The 23,670-nt window shown below is 38.3% G+C and overlaps 1 protein-coding gene across 2 annotated transcripts; it reads left to right on the forward strand.

Moving 5' to 3' along the window:
• Positions 1 to 4,757: 4,757 nt before the first annotated feature.
• LOC122296690 (extra-large guanine nucleotide-binding protein 1-like) lies at positions 4,758 to 11,675 on the forward strand. 2 transcript variants are annotated; one of them, XR_006238600.1, is made up of 9 exons: positions 4,758 to 6,432; positions 6,524 to 6,661; positions 6,747 to 6,851; positions 6,940 to 7,125; positions 8,251 to 8,431; positions 9,118 to 9,359; positions 9,875 to 10,038; positions 10,770 to 11,473; positions 11,580 to 11,675. XR_006238600.1 is itself a non-coding variant. In XM_043106495.1 (8 exons), the coding sequence occupies exons 1-8, from the start codon at positions 5,113 to 5,115 to the stop codon at positions 11,353 to 11,355; spliced, it is 2,922 nt and encodes a 973-aa protein (XP_042962429.1). In that variant the 5' UTR covers positions 4,758 to 5,112; the 3' UTR covers positions 11,356 to 11,675. The 2 variants fall into 2 exon arrangements, 1 of the variants encoding a protein (XP_042962429.1); XM_043106495.1 differs by having other exon boundaries at positions 10,770 to 11,675.
• The last annotated feature ends 11,995 nt before the right edge of the window (positions 11,676 to 23,670 follow it).

Below are 23,670 nucleotides of genomic sequence, written 5' to 3' on the forward strand. Positions count from 1 at the left end.
TCTAATATTATAGTCAAGTACTACATATATTAACCTATTATATATAACATATATATGGTATCATAGCATAGGGTTATATGTATCACATGCATATATATATAATGTTTATTTCTATAATATTAATAGTAGATATTTAATAATAGAATATCTACTATTAATATATATAGTGTCATCTATACTAGTATATATATATGTGATACTAGTTAATATCACATATAATATATATGTTATATAAATACATGAACATAGCTTCATGTATATAGTAGTCTATATTATATTAATTATACTATATAATATAACTTATACTATATACTATATAATATTCAATAGTATAATATATTTTAATTAAATATAATATAATATATACTATATATATAAAAAATTATATATATAATACATAGTGTTTAATAATATATAAGTGCATTAAATATATTGCATTTAATATATTTAACAATTAAAATATATTATAATTGAATTAATTATTATATTTAATATAATTAATACCGAATATTGCATTTAAATATTTGAAAACCGATTAATTAGGGATAAATAGTAATATTTAGTTAATGCGTTCGAACGGTATAACTTACCGTTCGAACGACACTGCATATATAAGCCCATCCCGACGTCATTTTCACGCATTTCCTCCGTGAAAAAGCCTCCAAACCGTCGATCTCCGCCGTTGAACGCCGTCTTCGCCGCCGTCAACAGTGCCCACTCGAAGCCCCTACCTCTAACAACCGGTATTTTTCATTTTTAAAGCATTTTACCGTTTAGATTTAGGTTTTTGATAGATTAATTGTTTAACTTAGGGTAAACCGATTTATACATCAAAATAATCGGTAGATTTGCATAAATCCATGTTAGGAACGTTTATTTAGGTTTCTATTGCATTTATTTTGGTGTAAAATCCAGGGAATCGAAGGATTCCATGGATTTCAATTGCCGAGTCGACTCGGCCTGGAATCCCGATCGACACGAATATCGTTCGAACGCTATGCGTACCGTTCGAACGATATAACTTAACGGTCGAACGGTCTGTCTGTAACCGTTCGACCGTTACCGTAGCGTTCGAACGATATAACTTAACGGTCGAACGGTCTGTCTGTAACCGTTCGACCGTTACAGTAAACGTTCGAACGGTATAACTTAACGGTCGAACGGTTTGTCTGTAACCGTTCGACCGTTACAGTAAACGTGCGAACGATATAACTTAACGGTCGAACGGTTTGTCTGTAACCGTTCGACCGTTACAGTAAACGTTCGAACGGTTTTTAATATTATATTTATATTATTAATATTGATATTGAGTGACATATTTATTGTTGATAATGTTGTTCAGAATATCAAATATTATTAAATTGCTGTTTGTTTCAAACTACTGTAAATAGTTCTTTATTGTATTTTTCTTGTTAATGTTATATATCTAGTTTGTAATTATAAATTTCAGGTTGATTATAATGTCTACTTCTAGACCGGCACGTAAGCGACGCAATCTTGGTGAGAGTAGTAGTGGTCCAGTTCGGGAGAGGACAGTTTCACTGGAGCGACCAGTGAAGATTTCTGATTTCCAGAGTCTTCTCTGGGAGGGTCATTCATTGCCCTCAATATTCAGTGATCGTGGTTGGGGACCTATCTTGGATGAACGGGAGGAAGCATGGGAGCCAGTCTCCTACATTGACATTGTTGCTGAGTTCTATAGAGAACTCGGCAGTGCCAGCGCAGATGATTCTGGGGCCTGCAGTATCACTGTCCGAGGAGTACCCGTTGTATTTTCACGAGATGGACTTGCTGAGCATCTCGGTATTCCTAGGCTGCCAGATGCATATCCGAATGTGGTGCCTAGAGAGTCTGATCCTTCAGTTGAGGCGGAGACAGCTGAGGAGGAGGCATCAGTTTATACTGATGAGGTCGATACCCTTGCTGATCACGAGGTGAGGGATTTGGTTGTCGGTCCAGATGCTCCACCGTATGACGGGACGAAGAGCATCAAACAGGCAGATTTATCTTCTTTCTTTAAGATATTAAATTTGATAATTGCCAATAATATTGACCCTCGGCAGCACAAGACAGAAGTTGGCATTGATCGGACGAAATTTATGATACGGGTCGCTCGTGGCATTCCTATCGACTTGGTGGGGTATATATTCGATAGGATTCGATCAGAATCTCGGTACATTTCGATGGATATACTACCATTCGGAGTCCTGATCACCCGATATCTACTATGTGCTGGTGTTGTGCCAGATGTTGCTGAGCGTAAACGGGAGCCGATGGGACCGATAAACAGCACCACCCTCTCACGCAGCACGGGACACTCGAGACTGCGTTTTCGTGCACATGTTCCAGAACCAGTTGATCCTCACAGAGATGCACAGCCGGGAGATCATGGAGTCTCAGCTGCAGCTGCAGAGACATCTACACGGGCCGAGGCATCAGTCCACAGTGTTACTCGTGAGGAGATGGCTGACATAGTGCGTGCAGCGATCAGCGAGCAGACATCAGCAGTGATCGATGCAGTGCGTATGGAGATCCATTCTGCTGTGTCTGAGCTTCGTATAGAGTTTGCTGCCATGTCTGCGACTCAGGTCACCATCAGTACTCGACTGACACAAATAGAGGAACGTATAGCTGCAGTCGAGGAAGTGTGCAAAGACTTGGGGTCTTAATTACTTTATGATAAATTTTATTTATTTATTTCCTGTTTTTTGTATGGACAATATTTTGTGTTTTGTAAATTCAGTATTTAAGTTATATGCAATAGTATTGTTTTATATTTTCTAAACTAATTCTTAATTTAGATTATTCATATTATTTAATTAACCAATTTTTTATAATTACTAGTTAATCTAAATATAATTTGGCAAAAAACTTAAAAAATTAAAACTCTGTCACCGTTCGACCGATTCAAATAACGTTTGAACGGTGAATATGCATCATTCGAACGGTTAATATTAACCGTTCGAACGGTTTATCAATTTCCCTCCAAAATAATTTTGCCTATCGTGCCAATATTACGTTCAAACGGTGAAAATTAAACGTTCGAACGGTTAATCATTAACGGTCGAACGGTTAACTTATTTGGGACAAAAATATTCGTCCCTAAGAATACCGTTCGAACGCGTTCGAACGGTCTGGCATAACCGTCGTCATTTTGGAACGAAATTCAAATTTCGTTCCTAAATCCCACTTTTTGGGACGATTTTAAATTCGTCCCAAAGTAATTTCGTCCCAAAAAAACATTTTTGTTGTAGTGTAGGCATAAGGAAATGTTCAAACAAACAATATAATCGTCAAACAGTAAAATATATTTGAACATATTGAGTTAGACATTTGATCGAACCATGATATGATGAAAAATTTGTTATGAGATAACGTTCAAACATTAATTTCAGGTTTGATGATTTCATTTAAACGGTTTCAAGTACTGTTCGAATGTTCGCAAAAATGACATTCAAATGTAGCGTATCAATGTTCAAATGGTTTTAATAATACTGTTTGAATGGTTTTTATTTGTTCGAATGGTAACTATTTTATTTTACCAAATAATTAAAAAAACAAATAGACATACATAATATTTTTAAAAAATATATTACAATTTGTTTATTACCCATGAAAGTAGTCTAATAAGTGCGAACTAAATAAATAAAACAGCATTAGTGTTCTTCGTATATAAATAGATTCCAAAATCTGTATATATAATGTAAATCAGTTTCTTGGAGGCTTGAGTTGTTACATAAGTATCTGCATTTGGAATTTCACCTCTTTCTTAAACTTTTCTTGTTGTTTCATGCGCATCTCCATGTCTATTTGTTTTACCAATTGAGCCTTTAATTTATGTTAACTTGCAGTCAACTTTTCGATCTTGAAATTCACTTTCTCTAATGTTATAGAGTTGTTAGAGGCAAGCTCGAACTATGAGGAAGAGTTAAAAGGCTTTACATAGTGATCCAATTCAAATATCCTGAAAGTTGATCCAAAACTAGTATAAAAATTTCAACATCACTTGTTAAGGAAGTTTGATCTGACGTAGATTCAGCAGTAGGACAACTATTTTATCCTACACACAAAAGAAAAAATTAATATCGTCACAAATATTTAAATGTGTTTAATTAAAACAGATTATAATACTTACATAATTTTTACATGTATCGAGATGGATCCACTTTCTATTACAATTAATATGTGACGTAATATATAATTTTATTAAATCATAATTGTTATCTAACTCTTGGTATAAGAGACATTTGAATATTTGCAAGTACGATGATTCGAGCATTAAAAAAAAATTATCATATACAAAATTGATGTGTGTACTATGTTGCCCAATGAATAGCAAGTTAGCAACCAATTAATTTATCGGATCTTTAAATATATTACCTATACGTATTTTATGGAAGGGTATTTACTATTTACAAAAGATTTAAAATTTTTTATTTTTTATTATTTTCTTTTAAGTATTTTTTAACATTTTTAATCATTAAGAAAAAATTTTAAAAATATATAATTTTATTAATATTATTTCCTTAATTATTAACTAAAAAAATTTTAAAAAATTAAATACAGAAAAATAATAAATAGATAGTAAGATAGTTATATATTTACCATTTTCCTTTATGAAAACATATGAAGAATGCTTTGATTAAAAAAAGAAAAAAAGAGCCGAGGTAGACTCGGATTTCAATTCTCGTACAGGAATATATAAAAACACACGAAGGCAGAGCAGAGAGAAGGACCAGTACTCTCACAACTATCATCATTATTAATCTCCTTGTCCTTTGCCCACAAATGACAAATCCCAGATACCAACCTCTATATTTTGGACATTCCCATTTCAAATCCAAATCCACCCTCAATCTTCTCCTCCTCCCTTCTCCGTTGCTGTCATTTTCGTCTCACACTTTCCCAATCCCACACATTTTCCTCCTCCCCAGCTCCAAATCCAAACCATTGCAAACTCTCTGCGGCTTTGGGTTTAGTCTCTTTTCTATGCTTTTCAATTTTGAACTGAAGATAGTTAGAGTCAGAGCTTCGTGTTTTATTGGTGGGGATTGGGATTGAAGGTTTGCCTTGGAATTCTGGTTAAGTTTGTTTTAAACTATACTGACAACGATGCCTCCGTTTGAAACCTCCGATGCCGATTATGGTGCCGAGTTCTCGTTTGCCGTCGAATACAGTGGCCCGCCCGTAACCTACGATCTCCCCTGTGCCGTTCCAATTAAAGTTGAGCGGATTCCTGTTGCTGCCGCTGTCGCCCAGGTCTCCCTGTCTGATAAACTGTCCCTGCCAGTGGTGCAGCCACTCTTAGCTCCCGATCCTCGTAGTAAAAAGTTCTCCAGAGAGCTAAAGACGTTCGGTTCTGACTCTTCTACTTTGGTTTCTCCAACTTCGGTGATTGCGTTCGACCGAAATAATGAAAGTGGTCGTGATTGCAAAGAGCTAGAGTTAGTTTCTGAAGCAACTGTGTCTCCTACTTCTGTGATTGCCTTTGAGGGAAATACGAGCAATCGGGGTTATTTCCGGTCGGGTGAGTTGAGTAGCTCCCGTGCATTAGAGTTTTCCAATGGGCATTACGCTTCAGGTGAATTGTGTGATGTAGCAAACACCTCTAGGGAATTGGGGTTCTCGTCCATCAGTCATGAGCATTCCCCAGAGTTATTAGGTGGAACTGGGATCTCGAGCACGATAGAGTTTTCCGATAGTTTCGACAAGTCACTAGGAAGCTCGATGGCCTCGAGGGTTTCGTGTAGTCAGAAGGAGAGTTTAGACACAAATAATGATTTGAGTCAAGCAGATTGGGTGTCAAATGAGTCGGTGTCGAGTTTTGATTACCCTTCATCTTCATCTCGGGTGTCTTCTATGAAGGTTGTGGAGGTCAATAATGAATCGAAATGCGATCTTAGACGAACCCCAGTTGTGACTTTTCGTGATTCCGATTCTGTTGATGCTTTTGATGAGGAATATACTCAGGATGCGTCTGAGATGATGTCTGCGAAACGAATGCCTCAACTGCAAGGAAAGAAAGGGTCATGCTATCGATGCTTTAAGGGAAATAGGTTCACTGAAAAGGAGGTTTGCATTGTCTGTGATGCAAAATATTGTAGTAACTGTGTTCTTAGAGCTATGGGATCGATGCCAGAAGGTAGGAAATGTGTTACTTGCATTGGATTCCCGATTGACGAGTCAAAACGAGGGAATTTGGGGAAGTGCTCTCGGATGCTTAAGCGGCTGCTTAATGACTTGGAGGTTCGACAGATAATGCGGACTGAGAAGTTGTGTGAAGCAAATCAGCTACCGCCGGAGTTTATTTGTGTGAATGCAAAACCTCTTTCACATGAAGAACTGGTTATATTGCAGACCTGCACAAACCCACCGGAGAAGCTCAAACCGGGGAACTATTGGTATGATAAAGTATCTGGTCTGTGGGGAAAGGTGAATGTGATATACTCTACACATTTTTTCCGTTACTTATATTTGTTCCATACATCATTATGGAATCTCACCTTTCTGTTGAATTTAACAGGAAGGACAGAAACCTTTAAAGATTATTAGTCCCCACTTGAATGTTGGAGGTCCCATCAAGCCAGACGCTAGCAATGGAAACACACAAGTTTTTATAAATGGACGGGAGATTACTAAAGTAGAGCTTCGGATGCTACAGGTTGAAGTTTCTAGACGATCAAAGACAGAACGAAACTGATTTATGTGTACGAAGAAGCTAAAGATCATTTTGTTGTAAACTGCAGTTGGCAGGAGTTCAATGTGCTGGTAACCCACACTTTTGGGTGCATGATGATGGATCATACCAAGAAGAGGGACAAAAGAATACAAGAGGCTATCTGTGGGGCAAGGTATGGTTTTTTGTTGAATATTTGTTTCTGACTTGTTCTTTATCCAATTTTCATGCGTTGGACATAAATCTTTCATGATACTTTTCAGGCTGGAACAAAGCTTGTTTGTGCTCTCTTGTCACTGCCTGTTCCTTCTAAATTTTCAAATTCTTGTGGGCAACAAGTGAGCAATATAGTTAACAGAACTGTCCCTGACTACCTTCAGCAGAGAATACTTCAGAAGCTTCTATTAATTGGATATAATGGATCTGGAGCTAGTACTATATTTAAGCAGGTAATATCTTAGTGTAATAATGTCCCAAACCTATGATGTTCACTGTTTTATTTACTTGAATTTTATCAAGTATGGCTATATAAATGCCAAGTAGCTCATGCATTTTTGTATTCCCTTCTATTGTCGGACATCCAAGTTATGTTGAAGAAATACTGAAGTAATTCACTTTATCAAATAGAGCTGATGTGAAGAGAGATTTCGTGATGGGTTTAACATTTGATAGTGATGCCGTTATAATATTTTTCTTTTCTTTTCTTTGGATGGTATATTATAATCAGCTGTTATTTGCCGATCCTATGGTAGTTGTGCTAAATTCTGGGAAGCTTTTTGTGGTTCACAACTCCTCTCTCTCTCTCCCACACCCCCCCCCCCCCCCCCACCCCCCCCCCCCCCCCCCCCCCCCAAACCCCCAGTGGTGTTTAAATTCCTTTTTGTCCTGCTACTTCTAGAATAACACGTGACTATTGCTTAAAGATAGTATGTAACGTGGTACCTAAAGTATTGCCAGAAAATTTCGATATTATCATCCTTAAATATGTGATGTGATTTCTACTTGGCTTCGGAGTTTTTATTTTCTGAAGGTCTTCATGCAGAACAAAAGTTTCTTTTTTGAGAAATATAAATTTGCATCCATTAGATAGGTTCACTCTGGAGATTTCTGGATTTTATTATTTTTAGTGAGCTCCAATTATGGCACTCGTGTTTTTGTAGTTTGACATAAGTCTCTTTTTCTCTGGATTGTCTGAAGGCTATGAAGCAGGAGATTTGTGATGGACAAACTAGCTACATTGACCTTAACTTTTTCACTTTATGAACTTGAATCTTGTAAATGATGAACAGAGGGCATAGTCCTAGATAAAGCTAAATGGTGGAAAGGATTCATTTTATTGGCCCCAAGTACTTGGGATTTAATGGTGTTCCACTTTTTTTTATTTCTATTAAGGGATTGATGATGTCATAAGAAGGCACCTCCTTCCCCCAAGAAAGGTTGGTAGTAGAGATTTTGGGTCAAAGACCCATTGGGTGAATCGGTAACTTATCAATAAAAGGTGCTGGCAAAAGTCATGTTCTAAGTCATACCTGATTTTCCGAATAGTTTAATTTTGTTTTTATATGCATGTTCAGGCCAAGATTCTTTATAAAGAAGTTCCTTTTTCTGCTGAAGAGCGAGAAAATATTAAGTTGAAGATCCAGAGCAATGCGTATGGCTATCTTGGTATACTACTTGAGGGTCGTGAACTTTTTGAAGAAGAAGAGCTGATTGAGTTGAAGAAAAAGCGTTCTTCTCATATCATTGACCCCTCAGGTACCAGTTTAAATCAATTCTCAATTTTATTTATTTATTTGTAAACAAATTTTTTTTATTAATAATCAGGATAGGCAAGAGCACAAGTACACAGGAAACCAATTCTGTCATTGTCCATTCTTATCTTTAACTTGTATGAGCATATATTAGGCATGTTAAATGTTTTCCTCAAGGACTTATAATAAGGTTTAAGTTACTGTACTCCTTGTATTTCCCCCTACTTCAAACTTTCTTGAAATTTTAGCTTTTAGATGGAACACTGTCTTCAAAATACTAACTATCAAAAAAAAAAAAAAATGTCTTCAAAATACTATTTGATCTGTCACATATAGATCTGTCAACATATCTTCAGATTTAGAGGATGCTTCGTTGTATGTAATAATGAGAACTATCTTCCTTTATATGGTGCTTTGTATGTAATAATAACCACTCAACTAAACATTGGCATCTTATGTAAATATCTGAAAGGCTTTTTGGATTGAAAGATGGGAATATTGATCATATCTGTATAAGGATTGAGTTTATTTTCTTCCTCTTAATCAAGATGCTTTGTGAAGTATACTAACTGGATGATGGTCCCTGATCTGCAAACATGATAGAAAATTAGCTTCATCAGGCCATTATAGACATTGGTGCATGACTTGTATAAATTAAGCATTTGAAACTAGTTTCTGGCAAACTAACAGGGAACACTGGCAACAATGATGACAAAACTATTTATTCTGTTGGTCCAAGGCTGAAATCGTTCTCCGATTGGCTTCTCAAAACGATGGTGTCAGGAAATTTGGAAACTATCTTTCCAGCTGCTACTCGGGAATATGCTCCACTGATTGAGGAGTTATGGAATGATCCATCTATTCAGGCCACATACAATCGAAGAAGTGAATTGGAAATGCTACCTACTGTTGCTAGTTATTTCCTAGAGCGAGTAAGAAGCTGCATGTTCCTCTGCTGGGTTAAATTTGCAAAATTATGAAAAAATTTGTTTAAGAGTTATGCTTCCTAATCATAACTCGCTTTAAAATTTAACCTGGGATGGTTTTTGGGAGCACTTTTGCTGTTACAGAAGAGTGATAGTTTCTTAGAGAGGTGGTTCGCAGTAAACACGAGAATTACCAAGAAAACAGGGAATTGAAGGTTTACAAGATGTTCTGTTTATGAGCCTGACTAAGCTGAGCCAGGTGTTGCTTAATCTTAGTTATTTATCCCTATGGATCATCAGTTTCTTTGGCCTTTATCAGGAGGCTGATTGAGCTTTTAATGACCAAAGCCTTAATTGATAATAGTTACCCATTTTGTTTACCAGCCTTCTGTTAAGCTGTCCTGCAATCTCAATGAGGATCACAGTCGTATTGATACATAATTCTTTATGTGATTATTTACTATAAAGAGCTATTGCAATTCTTGATGATATCTTCATGTATGATTTTGCTTTCTATTCAGGTCATTACAGTATTGAGAACAGACTATGAACCGTCAAATTTGGATATCCTAAATGCTGAAGATGTTACTTCATTGAATGGGCTTGCTTATGTGGATGTCTCATTTCCCCAGTCAGCACCTGATGCTAACATTGATGCTGCTGATCAGCATGATTCTTTACTTAGGTAGGTGCCAATGTTCATTGCACATCGGTTACATGTTTGTTGGATAAATTCCTTACTTTGGTGCCTCGAAGATGGGCAGCAATGATAATGATAGTTCCCCATCAAGTTGAGTGCACATCACTATCTGATAGATATCATATACCCACGGGGCCATGAGGAGCAAACATGTGTGACTCTTCACTATCCGTTGTATGAAGCATGAGGAAAATTGGGTGCGTTCGATGGTTAACTATCAGACCATCTGCGTCTGGTTCTATAATCAGACCCATAGAGAATTACACTTTCATGCATCGATATCTGTGTTCCTCCGTGTTCAGCTAGTGCTATTAATGATGGATATACATATGTGAGATGATATGTTATCCTCTGCATGGTCCCTTGAACTTCTATATTGAATGAAGGCACAAAGTTATTACCTTCTACATTCAATTTTTTTCCCATACGTGACTATCAAATACATTTCTCCCTCAAGTAATAAATTCTTGTATCACCCCACTACAGATCCTATTATACTGGTCATTATAATCTGGCACATTATCAAATGCTTGAAAATTTGGAGAAAGCTACTTGCCTATGCTATCAGCAAGCCTGAACCTGTGTTATACTGCTTACCTCACTCTTAATTTACAACTGAACCTGAATCAGTGACTACATATCATCCTATATGTACACTTGGAAAATGTTTGTCTTTTTGTTTGCTGTCCTTAACATTGCCTGCGGTTGGTTCCCAGGTACCAGCTAATTAGAGTACATGCAAGAGGCTTGGGAGAAAACTGCAAGTGGCTAGAGATGTTTGAAGATGTTGGAATGGTCATTTTCTGTGTTGCCCTTAGCGACTATGATCAGTTTTCTGTTGATGGTAATGGTTCTATCACTAACAAGATGATGCAGAGCAGACAATTATTTGAATTTATTGTGAATCATTCAACCTTTGATCAGATGGACTTCCTTTTAATACTAAACAAATTTGATCTATTTGAGGAAAAGATAGAACGAGTATCATTGATTCAATGTGACTGGTTTCATGATTTTCGTCCGGTGCTTGGTCGGCATCATGGCAACAGCAACAGCATCAATAATAGTCCTTCCCTGGGTCATCTGGCATCCCACTACATTGCTGTGAAGTTCAAGAGACTTTACTCTTCTCTCACTGGGCGGAAGCTGTATGTTTCTCTGGTGAAGGGGCTGCAGTCTGATACTGTTGATGCAGCTCTTAAATATGCAAAGGAGATTCTGAAATGGGATGAAGAAAGAGCCAACTTCAGCCTGAGCGAGTATTCGATTTATAGTACTGAGGTGAGCTCCTTCTCTCAGTGATGTTCAAGGCAGAGACGGCTCGTCAATTGGGTCAGTTGCCTCTGGGACACATTTCTTGCTGGTGTAAATATAATGGTAAGTAAATGGAAAAGAGAAGATTGTTTCCTCGCACAGAAAGGTGAGTCTGAATGGATTTCCATGTGTTTTTATTTTTATTTTTGTACTATGGTTATGTGGTCGTGCCATCTAAGAACATGATTCCGAAATATTCATTTTGGAAACAGAATATGGTATTCATCAGGAGTATGTAGGCATGTAGCATTGTAGCCAGCCCTCTGAATCAACATACGTGAATATGAGAAGATGCAGATTCACCATAACTGGTTAAACTGAAGAACCATGATCTTTACTTTCCGTTTTTTCTTCTCCCCATGTAAAACAATCATGATAAATAATTTGTAAAACAAGAAAAGTTTTTACTCAAAGCCATGTACAAAAAACTTTGTAAAATAACTACATGATCTCGGTGGAGATATTGGTCGTTGTTCCAACTGAAATCATGCTTTGTTCCGCGCTGCAAGAATTGATTCACTTTGGAATAAACTCCAAACGGGACATCAACTCTCCACAAGTCACCTCACTTTCTGATGATTGGGTTGATGCTATTTCAGGAAAAATAGTGAAGTGGGTTAACCTGTCATGTCATGTTACATTATATCACATCTTTGTGTTGCATTCCTCATCGTTATGCTAATATTATAATATATAATATATTAAAATTGAAAATTGGATCGAATCAAACTAAAAATCAATAAAATTAAAATACCAGTTTAAGATAAAAATCGGTACATAATTAATTTTAAAAAATATAAAATTAGTGCATATTAATTTGATATTAAATTTTATTTAAAATGGAATAAGATTGGACGGTTACACCTTCCAGAATATATTTTAGAGATAATAAACATAAAACATGCATGCAATGCAAAGTCACGACTATTTTGATGTAACAGCGCCGTATATTTTGCTGCACGGCAACGCGCACATGCTAACATTTTCGTCTGGAAAACGGCAATTAACATAGTCGGTCAACGAATCCAGCTTGTTGTTTGTTTAGTCAGACTGTCTAGCTGGTCTCCACTGTCAAGATACTATACTGTCATGACAACGATCGAGTACTCAAAACTATGACGATGCAACGGTGGCCCATCTTGCTTGTTTGTTAGCCTCGAGATACTGTACCGTGTGCATGGGCTACACGGTGCGTTTCGCTTAGCTTTTTTTACACGTTCATGGACTTTTCTCGCCTCTCTTTGGTCGCCTTACAACCTTTAGAAATATTTTTAAATGAAAAATATCTTGCAATTAAAGATGATAATTTATATGAGATCTTTAACTTTTTATATAATAAAAATTTTATATACAGTTATATTGATTGTATATTAAAAAAATTGATACAGTTAATTATATCAATAAAATAAATAAAAATATATAAAAATAATTGTATATAATATCACTCTATATAAATAATAAAGATATGCATGTAGGAGCTTAACAACCTGATCAACACGTCATAAATAATAAATATTTTCAAACATATTACGTCCGTGTCTATAAGTCGTTGCGTCAAATTATCCATTGACAGCATATATATATATATATATACATATTATATATATATATATACACACACACACTAATATGTGTTCCCATACTTCACCCACGTTTAAGGTCAAATATCATATGATTTCAAGTATTCGTAACCACGGGAGATTTTCAATTGGAGACGTAATTTATACAATTGTTAGAATATTATTTTATTATTATTATTATTTTAAAATTAAAAAAATTAAATTATTTATTATATTTTATATAAAAATTTAAAAAAATTATAATAATAATAATATAAAATAAAATAAAATAAAATAAAATACTTTCATTGTCGAAACTACGCCTTCCTGTTTACGGCAAACGGACCAAGTCATGTAGAAGAAACTTCTGGTCACAAAAAAGGGACTGCAGTCATTAAAAATCTTAAAACGAAAGACGCGTTGAACGAACACTACGTGAGTTGTCATGACCTATATATGACAAAGACGCTACTTTTTCGACTAATTATTTTTGTCCTATTATTGAAGAAACAGTGATTAATTTATCGAAAAAAAATTTAATTGTAAGTATAATTATATATTAATACATATATTAATTTAATTTGATTTGTTAAAAAATAAATTTTATTAAAAATAATATTAATTTAAATTTTAAATATAAAATAATCAGTATTGATATGCAGATTAGTATACGACTTTACTTGTACATAATAAAATTCATTTATCAAAACCAATAAAACAAATTAGACAAAATATAATTCTATTGAAAACATTAAAATTATGAAAATGGTCACTCGAAGTCCCCCGACTCAAAATATAACTCTTTTTTGTAATTTATCATATTGTTACATGATACAATTATTAATGTTATTTTGCACCCCTATAAATTCTTGCAGCGAACTTGGACTTAAAGAATCAACGAAGGTTTAAAGGGTGGGAAACATTTTCGACGTCAAAGTCAAGTAGATTGTATACATTGCTTCTATGTGAATCTAATGACTAATTCAACTTATATCAACTGTTAATTTCCTTTAATATATATAACGTAAGGGAAAGAGTGATCTGGCTCATGTAACACTTAAGCCTTTGACTCAAGTCAGGTCTAGGGTTGTTATTATTTAAACTTTACATATCTTGCATGGTTATCTGGAGGAGCATTTGAATCCTACGTCGTTTGGGGAAGGCTTTGTGGTTATCTTATCCATTGGCTATGCCAAGTGGTTTAGGGTTTGTTGTTACCAGCCATGGGTAATTCCTTGGTGTCGGTGCAACAGGCTGGCTTTGTTCGTCCCTTGGACCTTTAAGGTGTGGGAGCAAGCCTGTTAGCAAGGGAGGACTTCGGTCCCTCTAGTAACCCTACAAAGTCTCATCACATGAATGTGATTTTTCCTTTATGCTGCTTTGTTACTAGGACTATACAGTCACTCTTAGAATTATGTAGGCACACTTTCGTACGTCAAGGGTGTGCGCCGTTCCACCTTCGTGCCCTTTCCTATCTCCCTTTGTATGCAACATGTTTCTTTGTTTTATAGGGGAACACTCAAATGACATCGTGTCTCCTGGGCCGTTTATCTTTCTGTACTGCCAACTTTGTCGCTTCATTCCTTCTCCAACACTAATTCGTTCTTTGTTATTGTGTTCTTCCCTTTCTTTGTTTCTCCTTCTCGACTTGTTCTCCCTACTTTAAATCTCATTCCCTTGATGGCTTTGCGCAAGTCTTCCCACTCTGCTGCTTGTGGCTCTAGGTCCTTTGGACCACGCGAATCAGTTTCTCCAACCAGACTAAGAGAATCGCGTGCCGACTTGGACTCTGTGAGAAATCAATATAGAGTTTCTGACTTTGTGGTGTTGAGTTTACCATAATCTCGCCGCAAGACCGTTGATTTCGGGGGTTTCACCACCCAAGTAACATTGTAGTCTCTAATGTTTTTTTATAAGGCTTTGCCTGCTGTTTTTTCGCCTTGTTCGTGATATGCTCAATTTCTTGGGTCTTGCTCCTTTACAGCTTGTTCCTAATGCATAGAGGATATTGATGGCGTGCTCCATTGCATGGTGACAATTTTGGAACCCGCTAATGAAGACTACCTAGACCTTACGGCAAGCAAATTCCTCTTTACTCATAGAATTAGACACAGATGGAAACTTGTGTGGTTATCGATCTTGGACTGGTAACTGGGTGGTGCATTTGGAATGCCATTACTTTCATGCCGAGGAGTGGCAAAAGAAATTCTTTTTTGTTTCTGGCAGTAGTTGGAAATTTCCTCCAGGTGAGGTTACCCTGTAGAGAATTACAGAAGATGATACAATGGAAATTTTCCTCACTTGTATTGATGTATTTAGAATATTATTTATACAGATTACATACCAAAGTAAGAACTTACAGCAGTCTAAGTATAGAAAGAATGGAGAGATTTACAACGGCTAGCAAGAATCAAGTTGTATCATCTATTTACATTAATGATAGAAATCTGTAGCACTAATCTTGGTAAGAATACTGGCATGATCTTAGACTAGAAATTTGGGTGATTGGCTTTGACAGAATCTGCCTTGATACACCCCCTCAAAATTGAGCTGCCATCAGCAAGGGCAATTTTGTTTCTGAGAGCTTCTGTTCTCTGCCGGGATAGTGGTTTGGTTAATAAATCAGCAAGTTGGTCTTGAGTGTGGACATGTCGGACTTGAACTGTGCCTTGTTGAACTAGATCCCGAACAAAGTGAAGGTCAATTTGGATATGTTTCATCCTTGAATGTTGAACAAGGTTGAAACTAAGATGTGTAGCGCCAAGATTATCACAAAGCAGCAAAGGGGTTGAGGTGAGCTTGAAACCAAGTTCTTGAAGAAGAGATTGGATCCAAACAGTTTCAGAGGCAGCATTAGCAAGAGCTCTGTACTCAGCTTCTGTGGAAGAGCGTGCAACTGCACGTTGTTTCTTAGAGCTCCAAGAGATGGGATTAGGACCAAGGAAGCAAATATACGCTGAAGTGGAAGTGCGATCATCAAAATTTCCTGCCCAATCAGCATCTGAAAAGGTTGTTAGAGTTGGAGCTGCCCTGCATGTCAGTTTAACACCATGAAAGATAGTTTGCTTCAAGTAGCGCAAGAGCCTCTTTGTTGCTGTCCAGTGTGTCTGAGTGGGCTTGTGCATGAATTGAGACAATTTATTCACAGCAAAGGAGATGTCCGGGCGAGTAAGGGAAAGATATTGTAGACTGCCAAGAACCTTTCGATATTCAGTGCTATCAAAAGAAGCAGTTCCATCATTGAGTTTGAGAGGTGTGCTGGTGGAGAGAGGAGTAGATACTTCTTTTGCCCCAAGCATGTTGGTATTTGACAGTAAATCCCGGACATATTTATGTTGGGAAAGAAAAATTCCATCCTGAGTGGGTAAGACTTCCACTCCTAAGAAATAATGTAAGGACCCCATGTCCTTTAATGAAAATTTACAGCCGAGTTGCTCAATGATGAAAGTCACAAATTTTGAATTATTTCCAGTAAGCACTAAATCATCCACATAAACCAGAAGATAACAGATAATAGAATCATGCTTATAAATAAACAATGAAGAATCTGCTTGTGAATTTTTGAAACCAAACTGGAGCAGGGCATTCTTCAGGGCCGAGTACCATGCCCGAGGTGCCTGTTTTAGGCCATAAATATCCTTGCGAAGACGACAGACATGGTTAGGTTTGGTTAAGTCTTTGAAGCCCGGGGGTTGCATCATGTAAACAACTTCACCAAGTTCCCCATGTAAAAAGGCATTATTGATGTCCATTTGCCTTAAACCCCAACCATTCATCACAGCAATGGATAAAACAGTCCGAATCGTGGCTGGCTTAACCACAGGACTGAAGGTCTCCTGATAGTCCACTCTTGGACGTTGATGATACCTTTTAGCCACAAGACGGGCTTTAAATCTGTCCACAGACCTATCAGGTTTGCGTTTTACTCGAAAAACCCATTTACAGCCTACCAGATTACAGTGACTTGGAGGAGGAACCAAGTCCCATGTCCCATGCCGCATGAGGGCAGTTAATTCGTGAGACATGGCCGTACGCCAGTGAGGTTGAGAGATAGCTATACTCACACAGATAGGTTCTATGGGCTCGAGTAGGGGATGCTTTGTGACATTGTGCAACTGTTTGGGTTTGAATATCTGATTCATGGATCGGGTGCTCATATGATGGGTCAGCGAGATGGGTGGAGGTGGATTTGGTGATAAAGTTTGGGATTCATGCTCAGATGGGTGAGGATTTTGGTCTTGGACAGAGATGGTTGAGGGTTGATGTGGATTCGGCAATGGATTGGGAAGGTTAGGGTTTATAGTGGCCGAATTTTCAACATTGAAATCAGAAGTAAAAGGAGCATGACAATCAAAGGAAGAAGAGATTTGAGGATTACCTGGAGGTGCCGTGACCATGGTGGGAGCATCAGCCGGAGACACAGTTGGCGTAGGAGGCAGGACGGGTGGCACGGCAACAGGGACCGAAGGAAGAACCTGCGTGGGAGTCGAGTGAGAGTGTGAAGGGGAAGGCTATTTGGTCAATGGGTTTTGGGCCTCGTCAAATAAGACGTGCCGTGAGATGTAGAGCCGGTGCGTATTTGGATCAAGGCACCGGTAAGCATTTTGAGTGAGCGAATAGCCCAAAAAAATGCAGGGGATGGATTTGGGCTCCATTTTGTGTTGATTGTATGGTTTAGTGAGAGGATAACACAAACAACTAAATTTTCTCAAATTGAGATAATTGGGTTGTTGACCAAAAAGAGCCTGGTATGGTGATATATTTTGCAGCAAGGGTGTGGGTTGATGATTTATAAGGTATGTTGCCATTTGAAAAGCATGAGGCCAATATATGAGAGGTAAATTGGCATCATGAAGTAATGTGAGGCCGGTTTCCACAAGATGACGGTGACGTCGTTCCGAGACACCATTTTGTTGTGGTGTGTGTGGAGCGGTGGTTAAATGACTTATGCCATGAAGAGAGAAAAAAGATTTTAAGCGCACATATTCTCCTCCATTATCTGAGTAGATGGTTTTAATTTTGCATTGAAACCGGTTTTCAACAAGCTTTTTGAATTGGGGAAAAATTGTTGCAACCCCGGATTTTGTTTCCATAGGATAAAACCACATATATTTGGTATGATGGTCAACAAAAAGAAGATAATAGCGGGAACCATCTAAACCAACACAATGGGCGGGACCCCAAACATCAGTATAAATAAGTTCAAGAGGGGCATTGCTCAATAGACTATTAGAAGCAAAGGGTTGTTGATGAGCTTTATTGATGGAGCATGAAGAACACAAAAGAGATTCTTTATTTGTTGTGACTGGAAGTGAAAAATTACGAACAACATTGTGAACAATTTTGGAGGACGGATGACCAAGACGTTTGTGCCACCCGGCAATAGAGGTTCTTTCATGCACATTTGCAACCTTTGGAGAGACCGCCAGTGTTTCCGGGAAGATGTAGACACCATTTTCACATGCACCTCTTAGCAGGGTCACCCCCGTGCTCTTGTCCTTCACAAGAAAATGAGAAGGGTGAAATTCTATAAGCACATTATTTTGAGATGTAAAATGATACACAGATATGAGATTTTTGGAAATGCTTGGAACACAAAGTGTATCGTGAAGAATAAAAGTCTTTTGTGGTGATTTTAGTGTAAGGGATCCTATGTGTGAGATAGCTAAACCTGAACCATCACCAAGTACGACTTCATCGGTACCATCATATTCAGAATGGATGGATAAATTGTTGAGATCTCCAGTGATATTATGGGATGCAGCGGAATCCATGAGCCATTTATTTTCTGTAACATGAGAAGCTGAAGTACAATTGGCAGTTACTGCATTAGAGTTTAATTGAGAACAAAACTTGGCCGTATGACCAATCTGATCACACAATTGGCATTTGGGTTGATATCTCTTCTGATTAGAGTTGGGCCGGCCCATGTATTTGGTATTCGGCCGGTTATCTTTAGTTTGGCCCTGATTTCGTGAGAAACCAGAGGGCTTGCCGTAATGCTTCTGTGAAGAATTTTCAGAAGTTTGCTTTCGGTTGGTGTAGTTTGCCGACACCACAAGCTGTTGAGTGGCTGACTCTAGCCGGCGGAGGTAGCTGTCATGTCCAACTAGAAGGTCATGAAGCTCTTCGAAGGTCAGGGATTTCTCCCTTGCACGGATTGGAGCGGCTATTTCCCTGAAATCAGAACCCAAACCGTTAAGAATGTAAAGGGTGAGATCATCTTCAGATATGGGATGATCGATTAGAGCTATTTCATCAGCCAGCGCCTTTACGGCATGAAGATACTCTGGAATCGACCGATTACCCTTTTGAATCAAGGTAATTTCTTCCTTGAGTTGCATTGCCCTCATTCGGGACCTGCTAGCATACATTTGATTTAGTTTTTTCCATGCCTCGCATGACGTTTTAGCGGTAGCAATGAGAGGAGTGATCGTGGTGGAGGTGGAGGCAAGAAGGGCGGAGAGAATTAATTTGTCCTACCGAACCCAATGAGTTGTTTGTAAGGTAGATGATGGAGTTCCATCAGATTCAGGACATAAGGAAGTACCTGTGACATAATCCATAAGGTTGTACCCAATTAGAAGAGCTTCAAATTGGGCACGCCATTGGGGAAAGGTGGAGGAAGTTAATTTCTCATTGATTTGGGCTGTAACGTTGAGAGCAACCAGTGGGATTTCGGTGGGAGAGAAAGGTTGATTGTTTGGAGAGGAAGACATTTCGGAAGAAGGGATCGTATTCTCGTTTGAGTTTTGGTCGTCTGATACCATGTAGAGAATTACAGAAGATGATACAATGGAAATTTTCCTCACTTGTATTGATGTATTTAGAATATTATTTATACAGATTACATACCAAAGTAAGAACTTACAGAAGTCTAAGTATAGAAAGAATGGAGAGATTTACAACGGCTAGCAAGAATCAAGTTGTATCATCTATTTACATTAATGATAGAAATCTGTAGCACTAATCTTGGTAAGAATACTGGCGTGATCTTAGACTAGAAATATGGGTGATTGGCTTTGACAGAATCTGCCTTGATATGCCCATCGTGAGTTCCTTGTCTATGTAGTGTAGGTGGAGGACCGTGACTTTGCTATCATTCTTTATGATCGAGAAGAAGGCCATTTGCATATGGTTTATGTTTGGGTGGGAAGGAATGACAATGCCACTTGGTCTAACGTTCATCTCACCCATGCCAATATTGACAAGATTTTGGTTTTGCATAAACGGGTTCATATTTTTTATCGCTAGTTTTTAGGCACTCTCTTATTGTCTTGGGGGCGAAAGAAAGGATCTTCACACCTTTCGAGCTAGAGGGGGAAGAAGCCTCACTCAAAATGTAGCCCTGTTTGTGGCGAGGTTGAGCCTTCTGACGAATTGAGATATATTGGGGAAAGGCTCGTTCATGCTTATGTGCCTACAGGGGAAAGTAGTTTAACTTGCCCAACTTCTTCCCTTTCTGATTTGCTGGAAGAAGTCATGGACTAAGGCGAGACTAAGCTGGCACTGGTGTTGGATGTTGAGTCCTCTATGGCACTCGATCAAGAGGCCATCCGACCAACCTCTCATGCCACTTAAGGTTAAGGTGACACTTATGGTTCTAACAAAGATGATATCGAAGTGTCTCTTCAATCTGCATTTGTGGGAAATGCACCTACAATCCTTACAAGTGTTCTACCACCCCTTTTGATGATGTGGGTGAGGCACCTTCGGTCCCTGATGGTGGTGTCGACCCCTTTGGGTTAGAGTGCTACCTTGCTTTGCTTTTCTACTCCCTCCACAGTTTCTGGTGGTGCAACCTACCAGATCCCCTTTGTTATTCATGAGTCTCTTCATGAAGAACCTTCGAGAGTGGACTTTAATGGAGGTTGGTGTCCATCCCTTCGTTGCCTTCTTGTACTTCACCCATGAGGGGTGATGTTTCCTTGCGTGTTCATCTAGGTGATCATGTGCCTGAAGATCACCCTTTAGACTCATTTGAACAGTCGGGGCATCTTGGTATTTTGCCTATAGGAGGTGATGCTTCATCTCTTGTGCCTTTGGGAACCCATGGCTATAAATCACCATTTGGACTCAATTAAGCAACTAGGGGAGGGCGTTTCTTCAACTCTTATTTCCTCTCCTCAACATCTTCCAAATCCCCAATCCCCACGAGGCCTTGGTGAGGAGGGTGGCTTCATTCCCCCTAATGGGGGACGTTTAACCTTTTAGGGTTGCCTGGACCTTTAGGTTCTTGTGTTGCTTGCCCTACCTTGAGAGTGGGTGGTTATAGAGAGGAGGCCATTTGCTCCATGGTGCATAAGCTCCGAGGCTTTCTATCTCTAGTAAGTTCTTTGTTTTTATGTATTTTCTACTCTTCGATTGTAACTTGTTTAGTGGCCCAAGGGGTTGACCATCTTGTAGCTTGGATAGTCGATTGTCAAATTAGCTTGGAAGAGGACAACCAATTGATGCACTCATATATTGAGAGGGCACATCGTGTTGTCTTGGAAGCCTAGGCAGATTGGGTGAGATGGTGAGAAACTTATCTCAATCGGAGTCGTACTTCCACTCTTTAGAGAATCAAGTTTCTTTTCTCCAGGATTAGAAAGGTGATTTCCAGCATGACTTGGGTAAATCTTAGGGGGATGTGAGGCAATATTATTCTGAGGTGAAGATTTTAGAGGAAGAGTGTCACACGTTACGCGATCATCTTGGTCATATGGATAAGGAGCTGGAGAAGGTTCAACAGCATAGTTTCGATTATGCCACCCTTTTGACTCACTCTGAAGGGGCTCAACGAGAACTATCTATCCAGCCTGACATTGGTCATGGCTAGAAAGTTAACATTGAGGCCCAACTTGGAGAGGTAAGCCCAAAGCTAAAGTGGCAAGACCAACGCTTCATGGGATTGCACGTTGTCTTTGAGAGCCATAAGAGGAAGTTGGCTACTAATGAGCTGATGAATTAGAGGTCTCCTTGGCTACTTCTGAGCTGAATGCTGAATTAGAGGTCTCCTGAGAGGAGGTTGCTTGCCTTTCTCCCCAATTGGCAGCTTCCCATAAGGCCTATGATAGGGTGTGGGGTCTTGGCTACAAGCTTAGCCTTAAACAACTAAGAGACCATCTACTGGCTCATCCTAGGGCTAACCTGCGATCATTGAAATTGAAGTCCATCTAGGTCAGTTGTGCTTCCTACCAAGTCTTTGATTCCTAGAGTAGGAACAAGATGCTTGACACCTTTTCTTCCCTAGTTCACCATAATGCTTTATTTTTTCCTTTTATTGTTTACATCACCATAAGAATGTTTTGACATTGAGTAGCATGTAATGATGTTAAGACATTTGAAATTATTTTTCTCTTTTAGTCTGTTTTGTGCCTTTGATTTCATATATGAATAGATGGCGGTTTTGCTTATTTTGCTTGGTTTGTTGTTTGGTAGATAAGTTTTACAACCGGCCTCCTGGTTTCTTCGTTTAGGTGGGAGAAGGAAACTAAGTTGCTTCCTCCTTTATTTGCCATGGACGATTGAAGACACTAGACTTTAAGTTTTGGGGGAGAGAGGGACTCAACCACGTTTAGGGGTGAGGAGGGAAACATTTTACAAGTTATTTCTTCCTTTGTTCGCCATGGGCGAGTGGAGATACTTGACTTTTATGTTATGCAACTCTGTCTCCGCCCGCTTGGCATGGCTTGGCACGAAGCCTTCTCTCAAAGTGATGCTCCTACACTTTAGGGCCTCCATCTTCTTAGCTTTTCTTCCATTTCTGCTACTCTTCCCTCCATCTTAGTCGAAGTGGCTTTAGGGTCTTGGGTCTCTTGAGAGCATGTTATGGCAGGCATGTGAAAGACAATTAAAATAAAGATCTCATAGACGGTGCCAACTGTTATAGACGTGTTTAGCACCCTGCAAATTCCCACAACGAATCTACAATAGAAGAACTGAGGAAGGCTTGATGGGTGTGAAACATCTCCTATGCCAAAGTTAGTCAGATTGTGTAAACTATTTCTCTACGGATCAAAGGGCTAGTTCAACTTATCTCGATTGTGAATTCCCTCTTGTATATATAGAGTAGGGGAGAGAGTGATAGGCTTTGTGTTACAACCCAATCCTTTGATTCAAGTTAGGTCTGAGGTTGTTATTATTTGAACTTTCATCTTTGGCAGTTATCTAGAGGATCATTTGAATCCCAATGTTGTTTGGGGAAGGCTCTGTGGCTATCTTATCCATTGGTTATGCCAAGTGGTTTAGAGTTCATTTTTACTAGCCCTGAGGAATTCCTTGGTGCCGATGCAGCAAGCTAGCTTTGTTGTGCCCTTGGGCCTTTAAGGTATGGTAGCAGGCCTGTTAGCGACGGAAGACTTTGATCCCTCCAATTAAAAAAGAAAAAGAAAAAAATTGGTGATGTGGTAAGATTATAGGGTAGTTAGTATCTTTAAGAAGATAGCCAAACCACGATTTGTAGTTTGGATGATAAAGTATCTGTTAGTTTAGTTGTCTTATGTATAATAATATTACATAAAGAGTAAAATGTAATCTTTTTGCTAGATAAAAATTTTCCAATTTTAATATTCAACGACACAACAATCATAAATATTCGACAATAAGAATAAATATTTTTAAAGAGTTCTGTTATATATAATTTTTTTTGTATATTCCTTACGCATACCATTGATGTAATTAACCAAATTAGTCATTTCTTATACAATAGTGACTACATATAAAATTTTTGTTTAAAAAAATGTATTGTAATTCATCCTGT

Source organism: Carya illinoinensis, chromosome 2 (genome assembly GCF_018687715.1).
Source record: "Carya illinoinensis cultivar Pawnee chromosome 2, C.illinoinensisPawnee_v1, whole genome shotgun sequence".
NCBI lineage: Eukaryota > Viridiplantae > Streptophyta > Magnoliopsida > Fagales > Juglandaceae > Carya > Carya illinoinensis.